Here is a 25,927-nt window from a genome sequence, read left to right as displayed (position 1 = left end):
GTAGATCCCAGAGTTGTCCCTAACACAGCACCTTTGCTTACAATGTAACATACTAAACACATCACATCTGCATTTAGTCTTGTCCTTGCCTGGTGTGGACGGATGGTGGAGGATGAGGTTGGGTCAGTTTTGATCCCGCCTCTCCCCCACCATACCAGATTAATCTTCCTGAAACATCACTCTGATGAGGTGCCTATCCTGCTCAAAAATCTTTTCTGGCTCCCTATTGTCCAAAGTATAGTTGAACACTTTCAGCTGGAAATGAAATGTTCTCTGTGGTCTGGCCCACATGCACCAGCCTTCCTTATTTCTCAGCCTTCTCTTCATGTGCCCCACTCTGCATCCAAATGCCACGACACATTTTCTGCATTTCTGCCTTGACTCCTCTTCCTCTCAAATTTTGCATAGCCATTTCTGCCAATATCTTTGTTTTTCTCTCCTTTAAAGACCTAGCTCAAAGATCATCTTCTTTATGAATCTTCCCAGCTGAACCTAATATCTTTTGTGGAGCCTCCCAAAGTACTTTGTCTGTATGTGTTTTATGACTCTATAACCTCTACCTTTGATTAAAGTTAGTGCAGACGTCTCATCACCCCTATGGGACCTAGAGTTCCTTGAAGTCCAGAACTGTGTCTGACTCATGTCTGTGTCCCCAGGGCAGAGCCAGTGCTTGGATGTTTGCTCAAAGTAGGCATCCAATAAATGAAATTCGAGGGCAGAAAGGAGTGAGTAAAGAGGCCAATGAACAAATGGATTTGGTCCAGCACCCATCTGCCTGTCTTTCTCCTGTCCCACCCCTCTTGGCTCCTGCGTTATACAACTTGGCCACAAGGCACTCTGGTTACATTTCATTTTAGGATAAAGAATACAGTGGGGCAATGAGAAAGATGCAAGGTTTAAAGAGCCTTGATTAGGAATTCAGAGACCTGGAATCTGGTTTGGACTTTCAAGTTGAGACTTTATACAAGTTATTTCCCACTTCCGATCTCCAGTCTGCTTCTCTAGAAAAGCAAGGGCATTACATTGGATCAAATTAAAGTGCTTTCTGAGTCTTTGATTCTAATTATCTTTTTTTTTTTTTTTTTTACCTCTGTGCCCGTAACAAGAATGTCTCCCCATGGTAAAATAGGATAATAATACAGATTATTTACTGAGGGTCAGAAAGCACTTTTTAAAGGCCCGTGCACCATGCTGAAAACTTCCCACTAATTACAGAGGGTTCAGTTTCCAGTACTGACCCATGTCCCTGATTCAGTTCAGAAACAGTCTTGTGCTGACTTCATCCTGATTGTAACTAGAAGTCATATTTATCTACTTCTAAAATATAGCAACTCTCCAAATTCCTGACACAATATGTGTCCTTGGAAATACTTAGCTTCGGGTAGAAATCCCTTTCTTTCCTCCATATCATTCTTTATCAACAAAAAGTATGGTTCCTTTGCCTACTTGATAAATTGGGTTATCTGTGAAGGAGACTAATTCTATGTGCTGGGGGTGGTTAAAGAAGCTGAACACTCGTTAGCTGGTTCCCACAGGAGAAATCAAGGATCTTATGAGACAGGCTTTCACTGCAAAAGGAGCAGCATCTAATGGTCCAAAACTTCAGTGGAGAAGTGTGGCGAGTGATATTAATGCATCAGAAGGAATACCAGGAACAATAAAATAATGCTATTCTTTTATGCCAACAGTAATCCCCATAAACACGGGTTTTGTGTAGGTCACTTGGCCTGTGCTGCTGGTATTAGGGTTGGCTTGCCCCAGAGGGAAACTCTGCCACAGACATGGCACCAGGATGGATTTGTAGGGCTCTCTTTGTGGAGAATAGTTGCAGATTCACATGATTCATAGACTAAGGGGCTGAAATGGGTCTTAAAAGATTATTAAAAAAAAAAAAAGATTATTGAGTTCGGCCAACCCTTCCCATGCCATTTTTATACATGAGGAAACTGAAACAAGAAAAAGTTAATGCTTTGCTCTAGATCACTTAGCTAGTAAGCAAAGGAGTTGTAGCCATGATCTTGGCTACAAAATAAGTGACCAAAATAAGCCACACAAAGAAAATCTTGAACTGGTCATAACTATTAGACAGCCTGGAGCCAACCCAAACATTCCTCAGAAACTCTGAATTGTCCAACAGATATCAGTTTAGTCTGAAGTTGGCTTGAGTGTCATATGAAGAACTCAGGTCAGCTCAGATTTAAACTGTGACCCATTGGGTGGCCTGAGATGCCCCAGAGTGTCCTGGTTTGTGAGGTTTGGAGATACCACACATGGAGGTTTATGAGGTGGAACTGATACCCTGGCTCCACTCTGGGATCATATATGCAGTGAGGGACTCTCTTAGGCTGTCCGCGTTACAGACGAGAAACCTGAGATTCAAAGATAAGATACAGAACTAGTCAGTAGGGAAGCTGAGGTGAGAAGCTCGGTCTTCCTGATAATAAGTCCCAGATCACTATCTTTGCCTGAGGCTTTACTTTTTATGGAAACAGCCTAAGAGAGCAAGGAAGAGATTGGCTGCGTGAAGAAGGTGAGAGGCTGGAGGAAGACTTCCAGCATCGTTGACTCTAATGCCGTTGGTCTCTCTAATCCCACCACAGAGCTGATGCTGGTCCTCTCATCTGGACACACTGCAGACTCACTCTCCGTGTCTCTTGGCAGGTGCCTTCCTCCTCCTCAACACCTCGGCAAACTCCAAGCACACGATCCTGAGCCCGTGGATGAGGAGCAGCAGCGAGCACTGCCGGCTGGCCGTCTCGGTGCATCGGCACCTGCAGCCATCGGGCAGGTACGTCGCTCAGCTGCTGCCCCACAACGAGGCTGGAAGAGAGATCCTCCTGGCACCCACTCCGGGAAAGCATGGGTGAGTCCTTCCCCGTGTCCCAAATCCAGTATGTGAATGGAGATGTGGCTTTTGGCTACAAATTTCCAGACTCTATGACATCTACTTAAAACTCACAATCATCCTTTAACGGGTAGGGTCCAGATTGAGCCATTACTGCTATTATTCCCTGGGTGGTGTCTCGGGCACTGATCTGTGGGGCCCTCTGGCTGCCCAGGCTGGCGGTCCTTCCAGAGGCCAGAGGACCAGCTGGCAGAGTGGACATTTAATGAGTGGGTATTAAAGATATTCGTTTCCCAAAGTCCAGATGGAGCCAAGAAGAAAACAGCCAAGGGGAGTGTTAAAAGGCCAAAATGAAAGTAATTTAATATGCTGGAAACTGGTTTTTACCAGGGGAACTTTGGCAGGAAGGGAAAGAGCAAACCTTTGTGGCTGCCTGAGCGGTCCCACAGCAGTGCGGGATACCACGGTGGAAGAGATCAGGGCTGCCGCATGGTGCCGATTGAGGAGAGGAGCAAGACAGGCTTCACAGCAAGGCTTCACAGCACTGATGTCATACCCAGTACCCTTGTCATTGAACTTAAGCTTCCTGGACATACTCACTTGCTTCCTCAGTGATCCGTCAGGCCTCTAGAAACGGTGACTCTGGGAAGCAAACTTGAACAAGGGAATCTCTGCGCTTGCCTTTCTTCTCATTCCATAAGACCCCAGCTTTGAGGGGTCCCTGCTCTGATAATCAACAAGAGTGAGAGAGGCATGTGTGCTAGTTGACCTCACATTTCTAGCTAAGCTTACAGGGCTTAACTTTCCTCTAAGAAAATATCTTTCAGAGAGACTCCAACTGAACAGTGATGTTACCCATCTCCACCTCTGTGCTATACTGGGTCAGTGGGGAGAGCCTACCTACCACCATTCCAATAAAACTATACAGCCTCTTACTCATTTCTTGAAAGGCTTCACCCTACTCCCCCTGCTACTGGCCCATCTGTATTTATTTGTGTTTCAAAGAACTGCTACTACTGTCCCAGCAGGAATGAAATCTTGGCTTCAGAAAGGATGTTCTCCTCATATCGAAACTCGCATGCGTCTTCTTGCCTCAGAAATGTCTCGTTGGCCTGACTGGGAGGGGCCCGGCCACCAAGTGTTTCTTGCTGTGTTCACAAGAAATCAAGAATGCCAGGTGTTAGGGGTGAGCCATGGGCACGCCTTCCTCCATCATGGCCTCCCTTTCTTGTGAGAATACCAGATGGCAAAGTCTCCCATCCATGAGTGGGGCTGGTGGTGGCCTCGGCTGCAGTGCTATCCTATATGTGTTTGCCCAGCCCCATGAGCTATTTATTTTGCCTTCTGCTCACCATTCCTGCCCCACCAAGCCTGGCAGAGTCCAGAGAGTGCTGCCTGGTGCTGCTGGGACTTCAGGCTATCAATCTGTTAAAGTGCTGGAGGAATGGGGAGCGGGTAGAGGACTCACTGATGTCACAGGGGAACCTGGAGTTTGGGGTCTCCCTGAAATGCCAGCTGAGAACATGCATGCCTGCAAGGGGACAAATGCCGCAGGACTTCAGCACTTCCTAAGTAGCAGGGCCTGGTCCCTGTCCAGCATCCTCAGGAAGATGACTGCTCCTTGGTGTGACTCGCTGTGGGGGCTTACAAAAAGCCATCCCCTCTTTATCTTCCTGTGCTCATAACTATCATCTGAGGTCCCATTTCAGTTCAGTTCAGTCACTCAGTCATGTCTGACTCTTTGCAACCCCATGGACTGCAGCATGCCAGGCCTCCCTATCCATCACCAACTCCTGGAGTTCATTCAAACTCATGTCCATTGAGTCGGTGATGCCACCCAACCATCTCATCTTCTGTCACCCTCTTCTCCTCCTGCCTTCAATCTTTCCCAGCATCAGGGTCTTTTCAAATGAGTCAGGTCTTTGCATCAAGTGGGCATAGTATTGGAGTTTCAGCCTCAGCATCAGTCCTTCCAATGAATATTCAGGACTGATTTCCTTTAGGATGGACTGTTTGGATCTCCTTGCCGTCCAAGGGACTCTCAAGTCTTCTCCAAAACCACAGTTGAAAAGCATCAATTCTTTGGCTCTCAGCTTTCTTTATAGTCCAACTCTCACATCTGTACATGACTATGGGGAAAACCATAGCTTTGACTAGACAGACCTTTGTTGGCAAAATAATGTCTCTGCTCATTTAACAGACAGGAAAACTGAGACAAAGAGGAGATCGGCAGCCTATTTATAGTAACCTAAACAAGACTTCAGTTCTCCCCTTTCTTCATTTGGGGTCTTTCTGGGTCATTTCTCCTCTTTCTGGGAAACCCATAGCCTCTCGGCAGGAATTCAGGGAGAACCGATGAGTTTGCGAAAGAGGAGATGGAAGTGAAGGAACTTTGCGAAAAGAGACAAGCTAGCTTCTTTGACAGAGAAGGCAATGGCAACCCACTCCAGTACTCTTGCCTGGAAAATCCCATGAATGGAGGAGCCTGGTAGGCTGCAGTCCTTGGGGTCTCAAAGAGTCGGACACAATGGAGGGACTTCACTTTGACTTTTCACTTTCATGCATTGGAGAAGGAAATGGCACCCCACTCCAGTGTTCTTGCCTGGAGAATCCCAGGGATGGTGGAGCCTGGTGGGCTGCCATCTATGGGGTCTCACAGATTCGGACATGACTGAAGCGACTTAGCAGCAGCAGCAGCTTCTTTGAAGATCCGGGGGGCATGTAATGGTGACCTTCCCTCCATATGTGGTGAGAACACAGAGACCAATACTGCACAATGCAGGAGGCTGTGACCTTTCCCTGAGGCTGCCATTTCTGTGTCCATTTCGCAGGCCAAAGCATTTCTTCCCAGCATGACTCCTTGATCACTGGCAGTCATCTGTCCCCTGGAGGGAGGGAGCTGAGGCAAGGGAAATGCTGCAGGGGTGATGGGCAAGCCCACTGACCCTGGCTTTGGTAGGGCTGCCCCTGCATCCTAGGGGCTTTGCCTCAGGCCAGGCTCCATGAGTCTTGTGCCACAATGTTCTCTCCTAGCCGTGGCAGAGTCATTTTGGAGTTTGATGATAAGAGTGATTCTGGTTTAAATTAAAGACACCTGAGCCAGGCCTGAGGGTGCTTCCCTGGGCACCCTGGCAAGCTGCAGGCCACAGGCCCTTTCCATCAATTCAGAGAACTCTAGCTGTTCACGTCCAGCTGGATCTGGGTTTGCTCAGTCTCGATACTATTGACATCTGGGGCCAGACAGTTCTTCTTGTGGGCACTGTCCTGAGCGTGGCCCCCGCCTTCCAAGGCCTCTACCCACTAGATGCCAGTAGCACCTCCCCAGGTTATGACAACAAAAATGTCTCCAGACATTGCCAGATGTCTCCTGGGGGACAAAACTGTCCCATTGAGACCTCTGAAATGGAGCATTTTAGAGTGGGGAAGAACACTGGAATTTACCTGGTCCCACCATGTCAGTTCACAAGTGTTGGGAACTGAGGCCAGGAGGGGTAAAGGACTTGCTTCCCGTCACATATGTGTCAGTGTTGGCAGGCGTGTGTATGTTCCAGCCGCTGTGCCAAGTCCTGGGTTTCACAGACATATAAGGCCCATTCCCACCCTTGAGTAGTAACTTGTTAACACTAATTATGCACTAATTATGCCAATCACTGCTATGCACTTTAAATGTGTTTTCTTATTTAATACTCAACAACACAGGTACTGTGTTACTATCTTCTATCTCACAGATGAGGAAATTGAGTGAAGCCAAATAACTTGTCCAAGGTCACTGACTAGACAGGGTGGAGGGCATCTGAACCTCATCAGGCTGACTCTAGATTGTTTTCACCCATTGCTGCAAGAGCTCAATTGAACCACAGTAGTGCAGCAAAAATAATAATAATAATGTTCTGTGAATCAAAGTCTTGAATTTAAGTCCTATGTCACTATTCAATTGTCAGTTCAATGAACAGTCATTTATTGGGTATTTTGTATTTGTTAGGACCATAGAGGTGCTAGAGATGTGGAAAGCCAACCTTGATGGTTTGTGAAAGGATATTTCATGAATGAGCTCTATGAGTTCAGGCACATTCCATCCCTACCTAAGCCTCAGATTTACCATTTGTAAAGTGGGAATGATGGTGCTGCCCTTCTCACATAGTCATGTGGGGTCCGTGCAGTTAAGGATGTGAAGGGTTTTGTACACTCTGATCAAGAAACACATGTAAGAGGCCATTTACTTAATACCCTGATCTACTCCACTCTGCTTACAATTTGGGATCACACAGGATTGCAACTCATCTGTTTTCTGATTATGAGGTCAGTGCCACTCTCAAGAATCTTTTGATTTTGGGATCCTTGGCAGTTTGCCTTGCTGGAAGCTTGTTCCCTATAATGTCAGAGATGACCCCAGGAGCACAGTGATCAATGCAGTGAGGGGGACATGGTGAAATCGTGGTGGTGATGACAGTGATGACTACGGATAAGGCTGGCTTCCTCTCAGAACAGAACACGGTGGTTGGGGAACGCTGCTGGGAAAACAACAGTCAGCATTTGTAGTAACAAGGGAGGAAGTTGTCATAACACTGTCGACTCGGGAGAGCCTGACTCAGAGGAACGACAAGTCAGAGGCCAGCAAGTCCCTGGGAGACCACTCAGTGCAACACCAGCGGGGCGGCAGCCTGCGAGGAGGCACAGGAAGCAGGGGCAGCGGTTGGGGAATCCCAGCAGATGCTCCCCTCCCAGTCGCCTGGAAAGCAGCAGCAGCAGCAGCAGCAGCAGAGTGTGTGAGATCTAAATGATTCACAGGGCGAGAACGCCTGAGTCTGCCAAGACAGTCAGGCTTTGCCCGGAGTCTCCCAGGGGACAGCCGACAATGAATGCCTGGCCTGCTCATCTGCTCATCTTCCCAGCCAGAAAGGCCACAGACTCAAGGAAGCAGAGAAATGGGCTGTCAAACTGCCCAACCCCGCTGACTGCAGAATCTAGCAGGCAGAGGACATCCTAACTGGAAATTAGAGGCCACAGAGTTCTGTGAATTGAATGAATATAATACCTATTTAACATGGTATACTGTGAAATGCTCCAGTATTTTGGCCACCTGATGAGAAGAACAAACTCACTGGAAAAGACCCTTATGCTGGGAAAGATGGAAGGCAAAAAGAGAAGGGAGCAGCAGAGGATGAGGTGGTTGGATGGTGTTACTGACTCAATGGATGTCAGTTTGAGCAAACTCTGGGAGGTAGTGAAGGACAGAGGAGACTGGCGTGCCGCAGTCTATGGGGTTGCATAGAGTCAGACATGACTGAGCAACTGAACAACAAACTGGAATGGCATGAGGAGGATGGCGCACACGGTGCCCAACTGTAGTAGATACTTGATACATTAATAGATCCTTCTCAGTTTATAATTCATGTAAGCACCATGGATGGAGTGCCACCTGTATCATTGGTGCTGGGAATACACAGCCGGAGATGACAAAGGCTTTCTTTCAAGAAGCATCCAGTTCAGTAAGGAAGAAACAAGTTCAACAGCAACAGCAGATGCTTATGCAGATGTTTTTAAATTAGGGCCCAGAAATTTTAAGAGGCTGAGCTAAGACCACTGTCCAGGAAAGCCAGCACAGGCATCTCAGCTCCTTCTTCTCCTGTGCTCCCCTGCCTTTCAACTGAAAGCTGTTTTAGAAAGAGCAGTCTGTCCAGCAGCAATTGGCAATGTAAAATCAGCAGCTTCTTGGACTCAAGAACACAAGCCCAAGGGTTGGTGGTGTCTCAGACTGTAAGAGCGACTCTCCAAGACTGCTTCCATGACATCCGTCACAAGTCTGCCTTCCTCCTCGCACATGCAGCTTTCTCCTGCAGCCCTGGGTATCTGGGGACTTTTCTTACGTGTGACCAGAACTACAGTGTGTGGAGGGAAGAATTGGGCCTGGGGGGATAGAAGTTGCCAATCTTTTGAATTACTAATACTTGAAAAGATGTTTTAAACCTAAAGGATTTGGTGATACCTGGGCTTGAGCCAAGATAAGCCGTCAGGGCCTTTTCACAACACGAATGAGACTCATTCCAGAGGGTAGCAGAGAAATAAGATCCTCCACAGCACAGAACTTCACCTATCTGTGGGAGCTTAACCCCTGCACTCAGAGGAGACTTGAGTTCCATCTGTCTCGTTGATTTCCTGATGTGGGAAGCCAGGGCTCAATGCCTGATGAGATGTGATAAAGGTCAAAGTGCAGGCTCCCGGCAGAGCCAGGGCCCACGCCCATGTTGGGCCCCAGAGCCCCACCCTCCAGTGCTTCCATTTGTCTGCTTCCCAGCTAAACAGAAAATCTCAGTCAGGAAGTCCTCAACCTCATTGCCCTGAGATTAACATCTGCACTCCCCTCTCAGTTGAAGAAGAGCTCACGTCTGTGCTGGGTACCCACACGGCTGCCGTGTTTATTTAAACCGATTGGTTCTGACTAAAGATCCCAGCTTTAAAACCAGAAACAGTCCCAATGGGAGACCTGCCAAAGGAATTTAACCCAAAGCAATATTGATTGCTGGGCGTCAGGGGTGAGCCGTCAGTCCTAGCTGCTAGTTTGCAGTGTGGTAATAGAACAACCACCGCCTTCCGGGCCTCAGCTTCCTCCCTCCTGAAGTGGAGATTTCACCGCTGCCTCCCCTTCCTCCATCGCGCAATGCAAGCGCCCCTGCCTCAGGTTGCCAGTCAGGACAGGGGAGCAGGAAGTGATAGAGTCTGCTTTATGGGCCCACTAGTCTGGCACACAATACAGTTACCTACTACTGACCCACAGAGACCTTTCACCACTTTTGTACAGAAACCTGGATTTCCCTATAAATAGACTGGATGGTCTCAGGAGGCTGAGCGAGGGGCAGGAGCGGGGGAGCGCAGTGTGGAAAGATGACACAGGGCATTTGCCTCTGAAAGGATGCCCGACGGCCTCTGCCCAGCCTTGCTGGGCGTACCTTCAGTTGGTTCAGGGCACTGTGGCAGGCCTGGCCAGCGTGAGGAAATTAGAGGCCTGTGGTACTCAGCGTCCCGGGCAAAGTTCTCCTCGCATCCTGCCCGCATGACAAACGGGACCAGGAGTGAACAAAAGGTGATCATTTATTGAAATTGATGCCCTCGAGTGGCACTGTCACAGTGATTTAATTTCAGGCCCCGCTTCTTCTCGCTTTCAAAGTCATTCGTAGTGTCAGCTTCTCTCTTTTCCCCCTTGGTCTGAATAACACACTAATAAATATACAATAAGGGCTTTAATGTCCAGGTGATTTACACTAAAAAGAGAGAGCCATTCAAAGGCTTTAAAGATAATTTTTAAAAGCCTTAAAACTCACACTCAGCCCTGTCACGGTGTCATGGGAACAGTCATGCAGCTGGGAACTCTCGAGCAGAGGCAGTTGTGAGACTCCAGTCCTAGGAGCGCAGGGAGGCACCCCCTCCCCCAGCACACACACTCAATGTGCTCTTAGGCTAGTCTCTGGAGCCTCAGCTTTCCTTTCTGTGTGATGGTAGTAACTGAACCACCTCATAGGGTGGTTGTGAAGTTAAATTAAATAATGTGGAGTGGGTGTTCCCCTCATCCCCTACCAATTGCTCCTATAAAGGTGGGCCAGCCTTCCTCCAGACTGCTCAGCATTTGGGGAGAGTGGTTGTGAGATGGGCCAAGGTTATCAATTTCATACCCCTCGGTATGACCTAGGTGGTACCCCAAAGTACCAGTCCCACTAACTATGCCTGGATTTATCATATTTCTCACCCCTTTGAGTAGTAATATTGAAGCAACAACTAAAATGCTAGTCTTCTCTAGCATATGGACCTTAAGCCATTGAAATGGTAGGGCTCAAGATTTGGGGGTACAAATCATAAGTACACAGTTTACAAAATCCATATGGCTAAAGGCCATTCCAATTGATTCTGATTTTAGTCTTGGGAAGGGGCATGAGCATAAGTATTTTTAAAGAGTGCCACTGGGATTCTGATGTGCATCAAGAATTAGTAATGACAGCTAACGTCTCAGCTTGACTTGTGTCATCACATAAACAGGTGGCTTTCTATAACTATTTACTAAATGCTAAGAAAAAAATTAAAAAAAGAAAGCTTGGAGAGGTGAGATGGACTTCTGTGCAGGGTGGACAGTCATTTTTCTCCCCCTTATGGGGAGAAATGCTAGTGACAAGGCTGTCTAAGCCTGGCCTGATCCTGCCTGCTGTGCACCCCCAAGCTGGGAAAACTATGTATCCCAGGTCATGGATGGGTCTGGTCTCCTCTGGTGGGTCTTCTCAGGACACATGTGTTATTCTTTCTCCAAAAGGACTGTGGTGTTCAAGGCCATGGAGACTGAGAAGAATACACCGTGGACTGGAGAAAGCCTGACCTTTTAGAGTCAGAGGGGGTCTCCATCCCATGCATCCTTTCATGCGTCCATCCACCCTCTATCCACACACTATCCACCATGCCTCTTGATCTTCAGAATGTCATATGTTGACTCTCATCTCATCTTCAGATTTACAGCAGGACCACGGCACTCCTCTGGGTTCTTAGGAGGTAGACACTATGTTGTCAGTATTCGCAGTAAGTATCTGCCCTGTGCATGTTGAGGGTACAAAGTACATCAACATCCACCCACTCATTTCATCTTCACTACAATCTGTGCCTTATATGTTGTTACCCTCATTTTACAGATAAGTAAACTGAATCTCAAAGACGTTCACTGATTTGCCCATAGTCGTGGGTAACACACAGTGGGGAACACAGATCTTCTGCCTCATTTTTTTATCTCATGTTATTTCCCCCAAGGAAGCCTTGCAGTTGAACCCTTGTATCACACCTGGCTCTGAGGAAATCAGTCAGGAAAATCTCACCTGATATTTGGTCATCTGGCTCTAGGCTACACACCCTGAAGCTAGATCCTTGGTTTGCACATCTTTTCCTTGCAGTGCCTGGCACAGCATCTAGAACACAGAAGATATTCTGTGTTAGGTGAACAGATACCAGATCAGTTTACGGTAGTTCCGTGATGCGAGTCTTCCTAAATCTAAGCTCTAAAAGTTAAAAGTCCAGGCCAAGATCAAAGAAGAGTCTCCAATCAGTGAAAAGATAAAAAGTGCTTCTCCCCACCCTCTGCCCACGCCCAGGGATAGATGTGTGATTCTCCCTGGGGTTCGGGAAGCAGCTGTCAGAATGCACCTCAACTGTGAAGGTTGCCACCAAGTACAAAGGACAATTCCTTTCCTGGCAGGTACAACTTTTACTCACGATTGCCTTCATTGATGAGCGTCAAGAAAAATAAATGAAAAGACCATCGGCTTCTGCCAGCTTTGACCTTCGAGATTTGACAGCCCAAGGCTTGTAGTGGGGCTCTTTTGAGCTGGTTGCTTTCGTTTTTCCACTCTGCCCTGGATATTTGATGGATTGAACACTAGGTAGATAAGAGAATTGTGAATACCTATAAACCCCTCGGCTTGTCAGAATGGCATCCTGGCAAATCCCATAATGATAAATATATGTTGTATACAAAGAGAAATCAAAATGCATAAAAACAATCACTTCTCATCTCAGGAGTGTTTACCAAGTACTTAGCACTTCCCAGTGGGGAGGGAGATATTAAAAATAGATGGAGGAATTAGGTGATACACCAGTGGTGTCAGAGAATTGACACATTCCTTCCATCATGCACTGTGGCAGCAAATGTTTACAAGTCTTACTCTATCCCAGGCACTGGTTGGACTCTGGTGGCTCTTCCTGCCTTCAAGGCCTCAGAGTGAGGTTTGGTGTTGGACGACAAGGGACAGATCTGATGCTGTGATGGGTGTGTGCACTGGTGCCACAGGGGTGCTGGTGAAGAGCTTGTCCCCTGAAATCCACTTGTGCTGGGGCGGAAAATAGTTGCACATGTGGACTGTCTTTAGATCATACCAGAGGGAAAGAGAAAGTGAGAAGTGCCTGGACCCAGGGCGAAATCTTTTGAGCACTTGAAACAGGATAAAGAGTCGGACACAACTGAGTGACTTCACTTTCACTTTTCATTTTCATGCATTGGAGAAGGAAATGGCAACCCACTCCAGTGTTCTTGCCTGGAGAATCCCAGGGACGGAGGAGCCTGGTGGGCTGCCGTCTATGGGGTCACACAGAGTCGGACACGACTGAAGTGACTTAGCAGCAGCAGCAGCAGCAGCAACAGGATGTTTGCCACAAGAGGTGGGGTGGGGGTGGGGTCCAGAGACTTCTGTGTTTGGAGACTGCCTCGGTGGGGAGGGGTTGGGTTCTGCTTCCACACAAGCCAGTGGGACACACACATGGAAGTCAGGAGCTCCGAGAGACAGAGACCTGGGGTGGGAGGTGGGGTGGTGCGGGGTGGCCAAGTGATCCTGTGGCCCCAGCACGTCACCAGGCCTCAGCACACATGCCTGCTTTGTGTGGAATGCCTTCCTGTCGGTGTGCACCTGACCACTCCCCTTCTCCCATCAGGGCCAGCTCACTTGTCTTCTCTGGGCCAGCCTTATGATTTTGGCTGCTGTTGGCTCCAATTTCAGACCTCTCTTGTCATCCTCCTTCCTCTCCTTTCTCTTTGCAAGAAGAATAATAGCTCGGGCAGGTTGTTCCTCACGGATTGCCCTCCACCCTGTTCTCCACCAGAGGTCCTTACTCATTCTTCCGCAGCCAGTTTAGTGTCTCCTCCTCTGAGAAGCCCTTTAGGGTCCCCAGAGTGGCATTGGCCCTGTGGCCCTGTGGCAGTCCAGCTGCAGCCCTGTCTCTCCACTGGTCGACAGGGATCTGGTGCCCTTTCACAGCTGGCTTCTTCCTGAGTGCCAACACACAGAGGACAGAGCATGAGTGAGGCTGCTGGTACGGGGCAGGGATGAGCAAGCACCCTGGCAGCCTGAGTAGGGGCTCACCTCTCTTCCAGCATTCCTCTTAATTTGTATAATAGTAATAATGATGATGAAATGGAAAATTTTAGTCCTTGTTTGAGCCAGTGTAACAAAATACCACTGACTGGGCAGTTTATAAACAACAGAAGTTTATTTTGTACAGTTCTGAAGTCTGGGGGCTTCCCTTGTGGCTCAGCTAGTAAAGAATCCGCCTGCAATGTGGGAGCCCTGGGTTCGATCCCTGGCTTGGGAAGATCCCCTGGAGGAGGGAAAGGCTTACTCACTCCAATATTCTGGCCCAGAGAATTCCATAAACTGTTATAGTCCATGGGATTGCAAAGAGTCGGACACGACTGAGTGACTTTCACTTTCACTGGAGTCTGGAAGTCCAAGATCAGGGTGTCAGCAGGAAGAGGTCTCCCTTCCTCGTTCATAGTTGGTGCCTTCTCTCTGTCTTCACATGGCCGAAGGGGCAAGGGAGCTCTCTGGAACCTCTTGATAAGAGCACTCACTAATCCCATTCATAGGGCCTTCACCCTCATGACCCGATCACTACCCAAAAGCCCCATCTCCTCATACTACCACTCTGGGGGGTAGATTTCAACATAGGAATTTGGGGATGGGGGCAGGGAGCACACGCAGGCCATAACCAGGAGAGAGAGGAATAGTTACTTCGTGCTTCCTGTGTGGTATTGAAAGGTTGTTGTTGAATCACGCGAATACACCAGGATTCTTGGCCCCCGGAGGAGAAGAATTCAATCCGGGGCCAGAGACGAGGCTTGATCGCTCAGAGCTTTTGTGTAATAAAGTTTTATTAAAGTATAAAGGAGATAGAGAAAGCTTCTGACATAGGCATCAGAAGGGGGCAGAAAGAGTACCCCACTGCTAGTCTTTAGCTGGATGTTATATAGTCACTAGCAGTCTGTTAATGAAAGAAAGGAATATCTTAAAATTCAGAATGGCACCAGGCCCCTCACCCATAAGATGCATTTTGGGATAAATGGTTTATCCTGGGCCATAAAATGATTAACTTGAATCTTGAAGAAGGGCAGACCACCATACAAATAGTTTCATTTACATAGATTAGGGGAACAACATCCATACTGGTTTGTCAAGTAGGTTCTGGGCCAAGAGGCGGAACCGACTTGGAGACAGAGTTTGGGGTAAAGGCATAGTACATTAGCATAGCTTAAGACAAACATTTCCATAAGAAAAAGGCATTGGTTATCTCTAGACTCAAGAATAGCTAACTTCAGGCGAAACCGGGTGTCATTATGGCAACACAATATTTTAAGAGAAACCTCTCTTTAAATTTGTATAGAGAAGGAAAAAAATATTGCTAGTTTGTTTCCTCCTGCCGCTTAAGAGAGATAAAAATGTCTGACACTTGCAGGCTATTTCCTCCATTTGGAGAACCCTGGCCTTCCTGCCTGTTACCCTCTCAGTATCGGGCATTATTCTAAGAGCCATCCACGTGTCATCTCACCTAACATTGTACTTACCACCACTCCGTGAGGGAGGAGGCACTTTCATTTTATCGTGGAGGGAGCTGAAGCTCAGTGTGGTTAAGTAACTTGGCCAGAGTCACACATCTCATATTCAAACCCAAGTCGTCCAGCTCCACAGGTGATACTCCCAAACACTGTGCAGTGAGCTTCCCCAACACCAATAACTGAGAATACATTATTATATATATGTGATGATTAACCTTTGATATGCCCAGTTACATATTTTCTACGGTATATATGTAATCCTTCCCATCCAAAATCAAGGGCAAAGTTCTAAGGCCTCAGCCCACAGAAGAAGCACATTTTGGAGAGCAGACAGTCCTAGAACAGGAACTAGAAAACATTATGTCTGGCCCTGCAGAAGGTCATAGTAAGTCTAACTAAAGAATGTGGTCTTAGATTCCTGTGACTGCTGATTTGTGAAGCTCTCCTCCAATCCTGCCCCTCACTGCTTGCTGGTTTCAGGTCTCTTTCTGTGGTAAAGTAGCAGAAATAGGTGATGGAATCATCAGTTCTTTTAATTGTAATGGAAAAAGGTTAGGTAGCCAGTGCTGATGAGTAAAGAAACACCACCACCTACATGATCTCCCAGGTCAGCCTGCGTTTGCTCCAGGTCTCAAAATAAAGCTCCCTGTTTTTCATTACCTGGCCTGCTCCCGAGTTTTCCTTTTCCCTTTCTGTTTTGTTTGTAGTTCCACACTCACATGTCTAACTAAATTCCTTGCTGTTAGAACAGAAATGCATTCTCTTATGGTTCAGAGCCTTAGTTAAGAGCTGATCAACCATGGGATTTGGCATTTAAAAGGCTTTACAAAATCTGCTCAGGGATTTGGTGCAATGTCTATTCCTGAGAGATTCTTACATCACTGAACTCCAAGAGGAGAGTTCTCACCACTTTCAAATTACTGATAGCTTTCCCTATAAGTCTTGTGGTGGCAAGAAAAGGGAGGCCATGGAAGGAAAGCCACAGCTTGCAGCAGAGCAGACCGAGCCCAGGCGTGAGAACTAGCATCCCCAGTGGCTTGGAAGGTCCTTGAGACTGTTCCCTCCAGGGCGCCAGGTTACCTGAGGGTCCGGAGCCTTCCTCCACCCCACAGGGCAGCTTTGCTCACATGACTGCTGAGCAGTGGGCCTCCGAGGAGAGACAGCTGTGTGCTGTGCTGTTCATCTTTGGCTCAGCTCTGTGACTCAGATTTTCAGTCTCTCTGAAGGAGTGTGAGGGAGAGGCCAGAGCCAAATTGTTATTCTGTGTTGTTCCGTTAATTCTGTGGAATGCTGCGTGAAGCCTCTGAGGATGATAAGCTCAGTGACTCTTCCTGGGTATTAGGAAGTCCCAAATGAAGCACATGAAGACTTTGAGGAGAGAACGGACAGATGAAAATTGCAGGCTGTTAATCTTCTACTTCAAACCCTTCAATGAAACCATGTCCAACCCAAGATCAAGTCTGAGCTCCTTAGCATGGCACCAACCCAACTGGGCTGCACCCCTCTTAGGCCTAGATCACCCCATTCCTTTGGACCCATACTTCATTTATATCAAACTGTTCAGTTACCCTGCTGAGTAAAGCAAGTTGTTTCAAGCCCTCTTGTCCACCTCCACACACACTCCACATGGCAAAGAAAGAAAGAAAAAGAAAGTGCTAACTATAGGAACAAATTCTCAAATGAATCGGGCCAGGAACTCTTCAAGAACTTGAAATATGGTGGGTTTTTTTGGGGGGGAGGGGGTGGGGAACACATCTAGAAAGCTCTTGACCAAAATTCTACCTCTGTCTTATACAACAGCTTACTTCCTTCTACCCACCTCAGATATATTGACTGTCCTCAGCCTGAGTCATCTTCCTCTGTAGCCCTAACCATCCCACACTGCTAAGCAAAGGCTGACATATATCAGCCTTGGAAATAGGTGGTTCTGATGTTTTCTGATTACCCGCTCTGTGATCCTTTTATCCTCTCCAATTTTCTAAGTAATTTCCTACATATTCTTTCTATATGTTTCCTCATCTTCCACAAGAGACTTCTACTTGGTACTTTCCTCCTGGTTTCTCCCTTTCCTTAGTTTACTACTAGTCTTTACATCCCCACTTAAGCACACTGGCTCCTGTTGAGTTTTTTATCTTTTCACATAAGCCAGGGTGAATTCCAGTTGCATTCTCTTCAGCGTTCCTTGAATATTCCCTCCATTTATCTTGTTTTTCTCTCCCAGGACTACCATTCCTCCCTGACTGCATGAAATTTTGCTTATTATTCTATCGGATATCTACCTGCAGGCCTCAGAGAGACTTCTCTGTCTGGAGTTTTCCACCCTGGTCACTTTCCCTAGGGAGTATCTTGATGCTCTTTGGGGTCATCCTCGCAATAGACCTAGATGACTTCCGTTTCTAAAAATCCCCACTTGGCTGTTATCTTTCTTGATTAACCTTCTGCTACTTTGTCTAAGTTGTCTCACTGGCCTCTGAAGTTTGGGGAGCCAGTGATAGCAGATTCATTGTGTATGGAATGTGACCCAGGAAATTTGGTGGTTTACAAAGTCAGAATTCAGATAGGAATAAAAACTCTGGATTTCCCTATGCATGCATGGTCCTTGGGTCCTTGGCCTTCTTCTCTGGCTGCCTCTCCAAGTTCACATTCCCACTGAGCCATTTATGCTAAGATAAGTTAAAGGCATGGTCTAGCCAGCCAGCAGAGCTTGGAAAATATTTCAGTCATAGAATTATCAAGCATTAAAGAACCTTAAAATTATTCAACTCAACCCCTTTACTAGTCCAAACCAACGCAAGAGCCTCTTCCTAAGCTCCTCTACTTCACCGTACCTTGCTCCAAGCAGTAGAACACTCATCACAGCCCAGCAGACCACCCCACCGTGGGGCAGCTAGAGCTGCTAGGAACAACTTATTAAGGGCCCATTCACTGGATTTGTAACCTTGTAAAGTTACTGAATGTCTCTAAAAAATTATTTAATTTCTTCAAACATCTGGTGTCTCATCCATAAAATGAGAATAGTAATACCTACCTTGTGGGATCTTTGAGGATTATTGCTTGTAACAATGATAGCTAATATATACTGAGTGCGCACCATGGTCTTAGCAGCAAGGCATACAATTACATTTAATACCATGATTTCCCTATGAAGTAGTACTATGATAATGTATACAACGCACCTAGGGTCATTTGAGTAGACAATATCTCTTAGTCCCATCTCCTGTTTCACCATTGTCTTGCCAGTCCTCTTTTTCTCCTCTAAAATTGAACAGAACAAGCCTAATTTCTCCTTACATAGCAACTTTTCATTTGAGGATAGTTTTCATGTCTCTTTTTAACTTTTTTCTCCCCAGGCTAAACAATTTTACTTTCTTCTGTAGCATATTTTTCAGAGCCACATTCTTCCAATGTGACCAGTGAAGGGGTCAGGGACCTATTCTTCAGTGATCTGGAAAACCCCACCTGCCACTGTAGGGGACACTTGGCTCTCTCTTCCACTCTCTGCATCTGCTGTTTGAAGCCCAGACACACTGAAGTTGACACCATTAGGAACCAGGGAGGCTCCGGAGCAGTCCATCAAAATCACGTCTCAGACTATTTGCATTGGTTTTTGCCAATGGAGAATCCTCATGTTTCTCTTAAAAAGAATGCTTTTGTTTACTATTGACATTCCCAAAAATGTCTGATTCAAAAAGAAATTTAATTCCAGCCCCAGCTTTCATGTCATCTTGCTTTGTTTGTCATCCTTGTGGTCTGCCAGCTTTGCCCCTTTGTTCCCCTAATTGCCAGAGACATTTTTATACTGAGTAAATTGCATCAGGCTCACTGCAAAATGAATCAATTTGGAAAGAGTATGAGCTGCACTGTTGTCTTAAGTGTGCATTAACATTTAGATGCGTTATTTAAAACGGGTCTGGGGTTAGTGCCAGAAGGACAGCCTCCTGACTATTCTGACTCATTCTCTGTGGCTGGACTTCACAAAAAGGAACTGGGGAACCCTGTAACCCACCACTAGCCCTGTCTTACTCTCCATCCCTCTAGGGAAGGCTTGAACTAGGTGAGATCTTTTAAGAGCTCAGATATGGGAACTTGATTGACAAACTGAGTTTGACTTGGTGATCTCAGAATGAAACACAGCCGGGAGTTGGAGATGATGAGAGGCAAGCATCTCTCCCTCTCTCATCACCCATCAGGCACACATACGACATCTAGGTTTAAGCGCAAACCAGACTGCCAAAGCCCTTGGCGGTAAAGCAAAGCACACACAAAGAAACAAAAGACATCAGTAGCCCTCTCTAGTGTAAAAATTAAACAATGCTATGGAAACTGCTGAAAAAGAGGAGCTGCCATCCATGTGATCAGGTGGTGATTCGATGAACTAATTCTTTTATCATTGAGAGGGCCAGGTAATATCTCCATTATTAGCAGAAGGTTTAAAAATTGGAGAGAGTGGCATCACCAGGACAACTGCCTGATTTATGCTTTTTCAATCACCTGGGCTTGTGGCCTAAACTGGTAATGGACTTCATCCATCAAAAAATTATCCCATCTGGCATCCTGGTTTTTGAAGAAATCCGGACATCCTCGTAGAGAATTGGCTAAATGATATAATGCGTATGAAAGCCCTTAGCGCAGTTCCTCAGTGAAAGGATGTTGAATCTATTCAGTCTTTTAATTCTATGTTCAGAGATATGATGATGCATTAGGTAACACAAGAGAAAATATCAATTTTATAATGCCACCATTAAGGTCTCAAAGCCTGAGATGAACAACTGTGAGGATTGTGAGGATGGCACCTTCTCAGGGAAATCTGCCCGGACAGCTCTGTCCCTGTGTGTCCTTCTCTCTCAGCCCCTAGGGCCCCTTGTAAGTAATGGCTCCAGTCTCATGGAAACTCACCAGCTATATGTGTTTCTGCCCATTTCGCACAGTAGAGCCCGAACTTCATGCAGGCTTTCATCTTTGGTGTCTACCAGGTCCAAAACAGTGCCTGACACACAACACACATTCAGTAAATACTTACTGACTGAGAAATATTTCCAAAAGGGACTAAAACATATTGTCATGCTAACCTCTGAGTTGAAGCAGATGATAAGGGTATGTGCCTCTGTACCAGGAGGCAGAGAACAGTAGAATCTCTGACCAGAGATAGAGCATCATGTACAGAAAACACTGCTGCCACTTGCTGGCACTTATTATTAATATATGGTGGGTATCATTCCAAGAGCCTCTGCCTGCATCTACCCATGTAACCTTCACCATAGTCCTGTGAGGTGACATTATTATTATCCCCATTTAGTCCCACTAGGAATGATCAGAGCTGGGATTTGAACCCCAGAGTCTTACTCCAGAGCGCGTAGAGATGGAGTGGGAAAGAATCAGATCTGCGCTTCTACCAAGTCCCCAGCAATGCACTTGGTCCTTTCCTTTTATTTGCAGACAAAACTGAGTAACAGACCACTAAGGGAAGGGACAGATCCATGACTTCTTATTGGATAAACCAAGGCGGGATGGAGATAAGGAAGTCTGCATGCATGCTGCTGCTGTATGCGAATCCCCGCTGAGATGGACCCCCCCGCCCCCACCCACCGCACCGCTGCCCCAGACTCCTGTTGCCTCACTGCCCTAGCCCTGACTCAAATCACTGGACCCTGCCCGCCTCAGCCCTGCTCAGTCAGGCTTGAACTGAACTTTTTGCATCTGTGTGAATAGGGTTCCCAAAAGCTCTAGAGGAAAAGTGAAAAAAAATCTCTTTTCCAATTGGCTTATGAAAATATCTTCCTCGAACTGAACTTTCCCCTTTTACTAATGCCTTTTGATGCCTGCACTTAATTGCTTTTAAACAGGAAGACGCTGTGATCAGAGAATTCAGAGTTACATCTGGATCTTTTGTGCTAAAACTATTTTACCATATGCTCCTAAAGCTGTACAGGTTGATTTTGATGGGAACAATGTAGGTCTCACCAGTCTTGCTATAATTAGTTGCCTGCTTACATGATTGGGGAAAGAAAATTATCTATTGATTCCCAGTTCCAAAAGAAAATTCAACAAACAGGTTTCCCATAAGCACATAATTCCATTCTAACCTCCATCTTGGTGCAATCTTGCCCCATGGCCCACCTCCACCCCTCTTCCGGTCCAGATGCCTTTCTCTTTGTCTTCATTCATTCACTTATTCATTCATTTTCATTTATTTACTAAATATTTACCTCAATAAGTGTTCCTCTACTGCATGAAGGGAAATGGATGGTGGGAAAAAAGACTGAGAACCAGCAGAAACAATTGCTGTCCTCATGAAGTTTGCATTCTAAAGGAGGAAATTAACATTATTACTAATTACATGTATAATCATGCAATTACCATCGTGATACATGGTATAGGAGTATATTGGAGAAGGAAATGGCAACCCACTCCAATATTGTTGCCTGGAAAAATCCCATGGATGGAGGAGCCTGGCAGGCTACAGTCCATGGGGTTGCAAGAGTTGGACACGACTTGGCGACTGAACCACCGCCACAAAGGAATATAGACTTCCGTGAACTCTTAAAACAGGATGTGACCCCGACCAGGGGATCAGATGAGCCTTCCAGAGGAAGTGGCCTTTGAACTGAATCTGAAGAAAGAGCTATAGTATGACAAGTGAGGAGATTCTTTCTGGGAGGGGAAAAAGCATATGAAGGTCCTGAAGGTGAGATATTTTTGAAGAAATCAAGGAAAACTGATGCATCCGGGCATGAAAATAAGGAGAGACCCTGCTGGGGTAAAGGATGGGGAGAAAGGCAGAGGAGCCATCAGCCATAAAGCTCACAGTCTTTACTTAAGAGCTAAGGAAAGCTAATGTAGAGTTTTATGTATATGGTGAGAGGGGCTACTCTTCGTTGTGGTGTGCAGGCTTCTCATTGCAGTGATTTCACTTATTGTGGAGCACAGACTCTACACGAGTGAGCTTCAGTAGTGTGGCTCACGGGCTCAGTAGTTGTGGCACACAGGCTTAGTTGCTCCAAGCCATGTGTGATCTTCCCAGACCAGGCATCATACCAGTGTCCCCTGCATTGCACTCTTAAGCCCTGGACCACCAGGTAAGCCCTAATATAGAGTTTTAAGGAGAGAACTGTGAGTGAATTGGAGGTAGGACAGAAGTGTCTGGAGGCTCCAGACTTCTTCAGTGGTCCAGAGACCAGGGAGGGTAGTCCTGTAGTCAGAAAGTGAGGTATAGAGAGATGTGAACAGGTGTGTACATGTGTATGTACCAGGTACAATGGACAAGATTAGTTCTGAAGTGGATACAGGTGAGAAAGAGAGGAAGGTATTCTTGCCTTGATCAGTTGGGTGGATGGAAAGATTCATTAAAACAGGCAAAAGAGAAGGAGGCACACATGTGGAGAGGAAAGTAGAAATCAGTTTGGACGTGGACTTTTTAGAAACTTATAAACACCTAAGTGGATATGCAGGTGAACAGGGGAATCTGAAGCTCAGAAGAAAGATCTGGGCTGGGATACAAAAAGTAAATTTCGGAATTGTTAACGTGTTGGCTTGACTTTGAAGCCAATGGGAATGTATAAAAATGCTTAGGAAATTAGCTGGTAGTGAATCATTGACCTAAATGTAAAATCTAGAACTATGAAATTTCTGGAGGAAAAGATAGAGAAAATTTTAGCAAACTTAGGTAAGCAAAGATTTCTTGAATAGCACACAAAAGGCATAAACTATAAAACAAAATATTGATTGTTTGGAATTTATCAAAATTAAAAACTTTTCATTTTCAAAGGATTCCATTTAACAATGAAAAATCAGAATAGGAGAAATATAATATTTAAGATTTTATCTATATCAGGGCTTCCTTGGTGGTTCAGCTGGTAAAGAGTCCACCTGCAATGTGGGAGACCTGGCTTCGATCCCTGGGTCAGGAAGATCCCCTGGAGAAGGGAACAGTTACCCACTCCAGTATTCTGGCCTGGAGAATCCCATGGACAGGAGCCTGACAGGCTACACTTTATGGGGTTGCAAAGAGTTAGACACAGCTAAGTGACTTTCACTTTCATTTTTCATACTTTTATCTATGACAAAAGGCTTGTACCACTCAATTAAGAAATGGTCAAAAGACTTTCATTGACACTACACAAAAGCAGATATATAAATAGCACTGATAGGTGAGGAAGTGGGTGTGCAGTCAGTTAACTTGGGGCTGGTGAGAGATGGCGGATGGAGGGGCAGAGGAGCCAAGACCACTTACTGTGCCCCAAGCAAGGCTCAGATACAGCTAATCAAGATGGAACCCCTACCCTCATGAAGCTTCCGGGAGACATCAACCCACTCTGTTCTGCTTCCAGGAGACATCAGCCCACTCTGTTCTCTTTATTTCTCAATTCCATACAACTATCGAAACTCAATGCACTGTGGTGTCCCATCCCATCAGAGAATGCCTGCAGGTTGCTATACTCAGCTGTGTATTTACTTAGTCTGTCAACATCCGGTGCTCTCTTTGTTCACAAATCATTTTGTGTAGGTGTTTCTGGTTTCCCTGATGCAACTGTTCTTACTGGTTTTTTGCTACTAGTTATCGAACGTTTTTGCGTAAGTTAAGCACTTTACAAATATTGTACATATTGAGTACTTTCAATTCATATTGAACAGTATGTGAAGTAAATATTACTAACCTCAGTTTTCAGGGAAAACACTAAGGCTAAGGAGAGAAATCAAGTAACTTCCCAAAGCAGCATAACGAGATTTGAACTTTGGTCTTTGTGAGTTCTGAATTCTCTGTTCTGAGTTCTAAATCCTGTTTGTAAGACGTGGATTGTAAGACAAGGTTTGTAAGACTGGAGACGTGGACCTCATTTTATACTTACTTTGCATACCTCTGTGACTGTTATGGTGCTAAGCACATGGCAGATGCTAAAGAAATACTGATTGATTTCCTCAACTACTATTTTTATGCTTTGAAATAGCAACCATCTGCCATGAGGGGCTCCTAAGGGGTTTTAAGGATGTCAGTTATTAGGTACACATCATCTTTGCCAAAGCAGATGAAGAAATTAATTAAAGGAGCTCCAGGCTTCTTGTTACTGCCTTGGTGAGACAAGATAAAGAGTGTCTTCCTTCTGTCTCCTCATTCCAGCTACCTTTCCACCTCCTTTGGGATTTCTCTTTCCTTCAAGAAAAGCCACAGAAATGTCAAGGGATTGACTGGTCACCTTGACCCAGAACCAATGGAAGAACCTCCACTACATCCATGAGTCCGTAAGGAATTCTAGAGCAGGGAGTGGTGACTGTAGCCACTGTTTCGTCTTCTGATTGCAAGGTGACAAATCCCAAATGTGAATACAGGCAGTTAACAAGTACCCTGCAAGTAAAACTCCTTTACTTATAATCTCCTAATCTCTCCTTCTCTCTTTTTCTGTAACACTAGTTTCTTTCTTTCTGTCTTTCCTCCTGGCTCTCTTTTAAAGCCCAAACAAGTCTCCATTACAAATGCTTATCCAGAAGATTTTCTTTGTTGTTATAAAAAGGCATTCTGTTAGAAATATATTGCAATAGATTCCAGTTAGATGGCCTTGATTTTTGCATAATTTAGGGTGAGTTACACAAGAGCTGGGCTTCCTTGATAGCTGAGTTGGTCTCCTGCAATGCAGGAGACCCTGGTTCAATTCCTGGGTTGGAAAGATCCACTGGAGAAGAGATAGGATACCCACTCCAGTATTCTTGGGCTTCCCTCATGGCTTAGCTGGTAAAGAATCTGTCTGCAATGTGGGAGACCTTGATTTGATCCCTGGACTGGAAAGATGCCCTGGAGAAGGGAAAGGCTACCCACTTCAGTATTCTGGCCTGAAGAATCCCATGGATTGTATAGTCCAAGGATCGCAAAGAATCAGATACAACTGAGTGACTTTCACTTCACTTCACTCTTCACAGAAGAACTATACAAAAAATATCTTAATGACCCAGATAACCACGATGGTGTGATTACTTACCTAGAGCCAGACATCTTGGAGTGTGAAGTCAAGTGGGTCTTAGGAAGCATCACTACAAACAAAGCTAGCAGAGGTGATGGAATTCCAGTTGAGCTATTTCAAATCCTAAGAGATAATGCTGTGAAAGTGCTGCACTCAATATGCCAGCAAATTTGGAAAACTCAGCAGTGGCCACAGGACTGGAAAAGGTCAGTTTTCATTCTAATCCCAAAGAAATGCAATGCCAAACTACTACACAATTGCACTCATATCATATACTAGCAAAGTAATGCTCAAAATTCTCCAGGCCAGCTTTCAACAGTAGAATGGAGAACTTCCAGTTGTTCAAGCTAGATTTAGAAAATGTAGAGGAACCAGAGATCAAATTGCCAACATCCACTGGATCATTGAAAAAGCGCTTGAATTTCAGAAAAACATCTACTCCTGCTTCATTGACCATGCTAAAGCCTTTGACTGTGTGGATCATACAACAAACTGTAGAAAAATCTCACAGAGATGGAGATACCAGACCACCTGACCTACCTCTTGAGAAATCTGTATGCAGGTCAAGAAGCAACAGTTAGAACCAGACATGGAATAACAGACTGGTTCCAAATTGGAAAAGGAGTGCATCAAGCCTGTATATTGTCACCCTGCTTATTTAACTGCTATGCAGAGTACATCATGCGAAATGCTGGGCTGGAAGAAGCACAAGCTGGAATCAAGATTGCCAGGAGAGAGATCAATAACCTCAGACATGCAGATGATACCACACTTATGGCAGAA

General features: G+C 45.8%; 1 protein-coding gene across 1 annotated transcript in view; it reads left to right on the top strand.

The window, feature by feature from the left end:
* ALK (ALK receptor tyrosine kinase) overlaps positions 1-25,927 on the top strand; it is a 747,102-nt gene that overhangs the window by 408,878 nt on the left and 312,297 nt on the right. The window contains exon 4 of the mRNA XM_086323612.1: positions 2,662-2,863. Within this exon, the coding sequence (XP_086179738.1) occupies positions 2,662-2,863 (202 nt within the window). The remainder of the gene's footprint in view (positions 1-2,661; positions 2,864-25,927) is intronic.

This window comes from Bos grunniens, chromosome 11 (genome assembly GCF_055505025.1).
Source record: "Bos grunniens cultivar Pamir isolate PY7600 chromosome 11, Bosgru_T2T1.0, whole genome shotgun sequence".
Classification (NCBI taxonomy): domain Eukaryota; kingdom Metazoa; phylum Chordata; class Mammalia; order Artiodactyla; family Bovidae; genus Bos; species Bos grunniens.
This window is presented reverse-complemented; position numbering and strand designations above follow the sequence as displayed.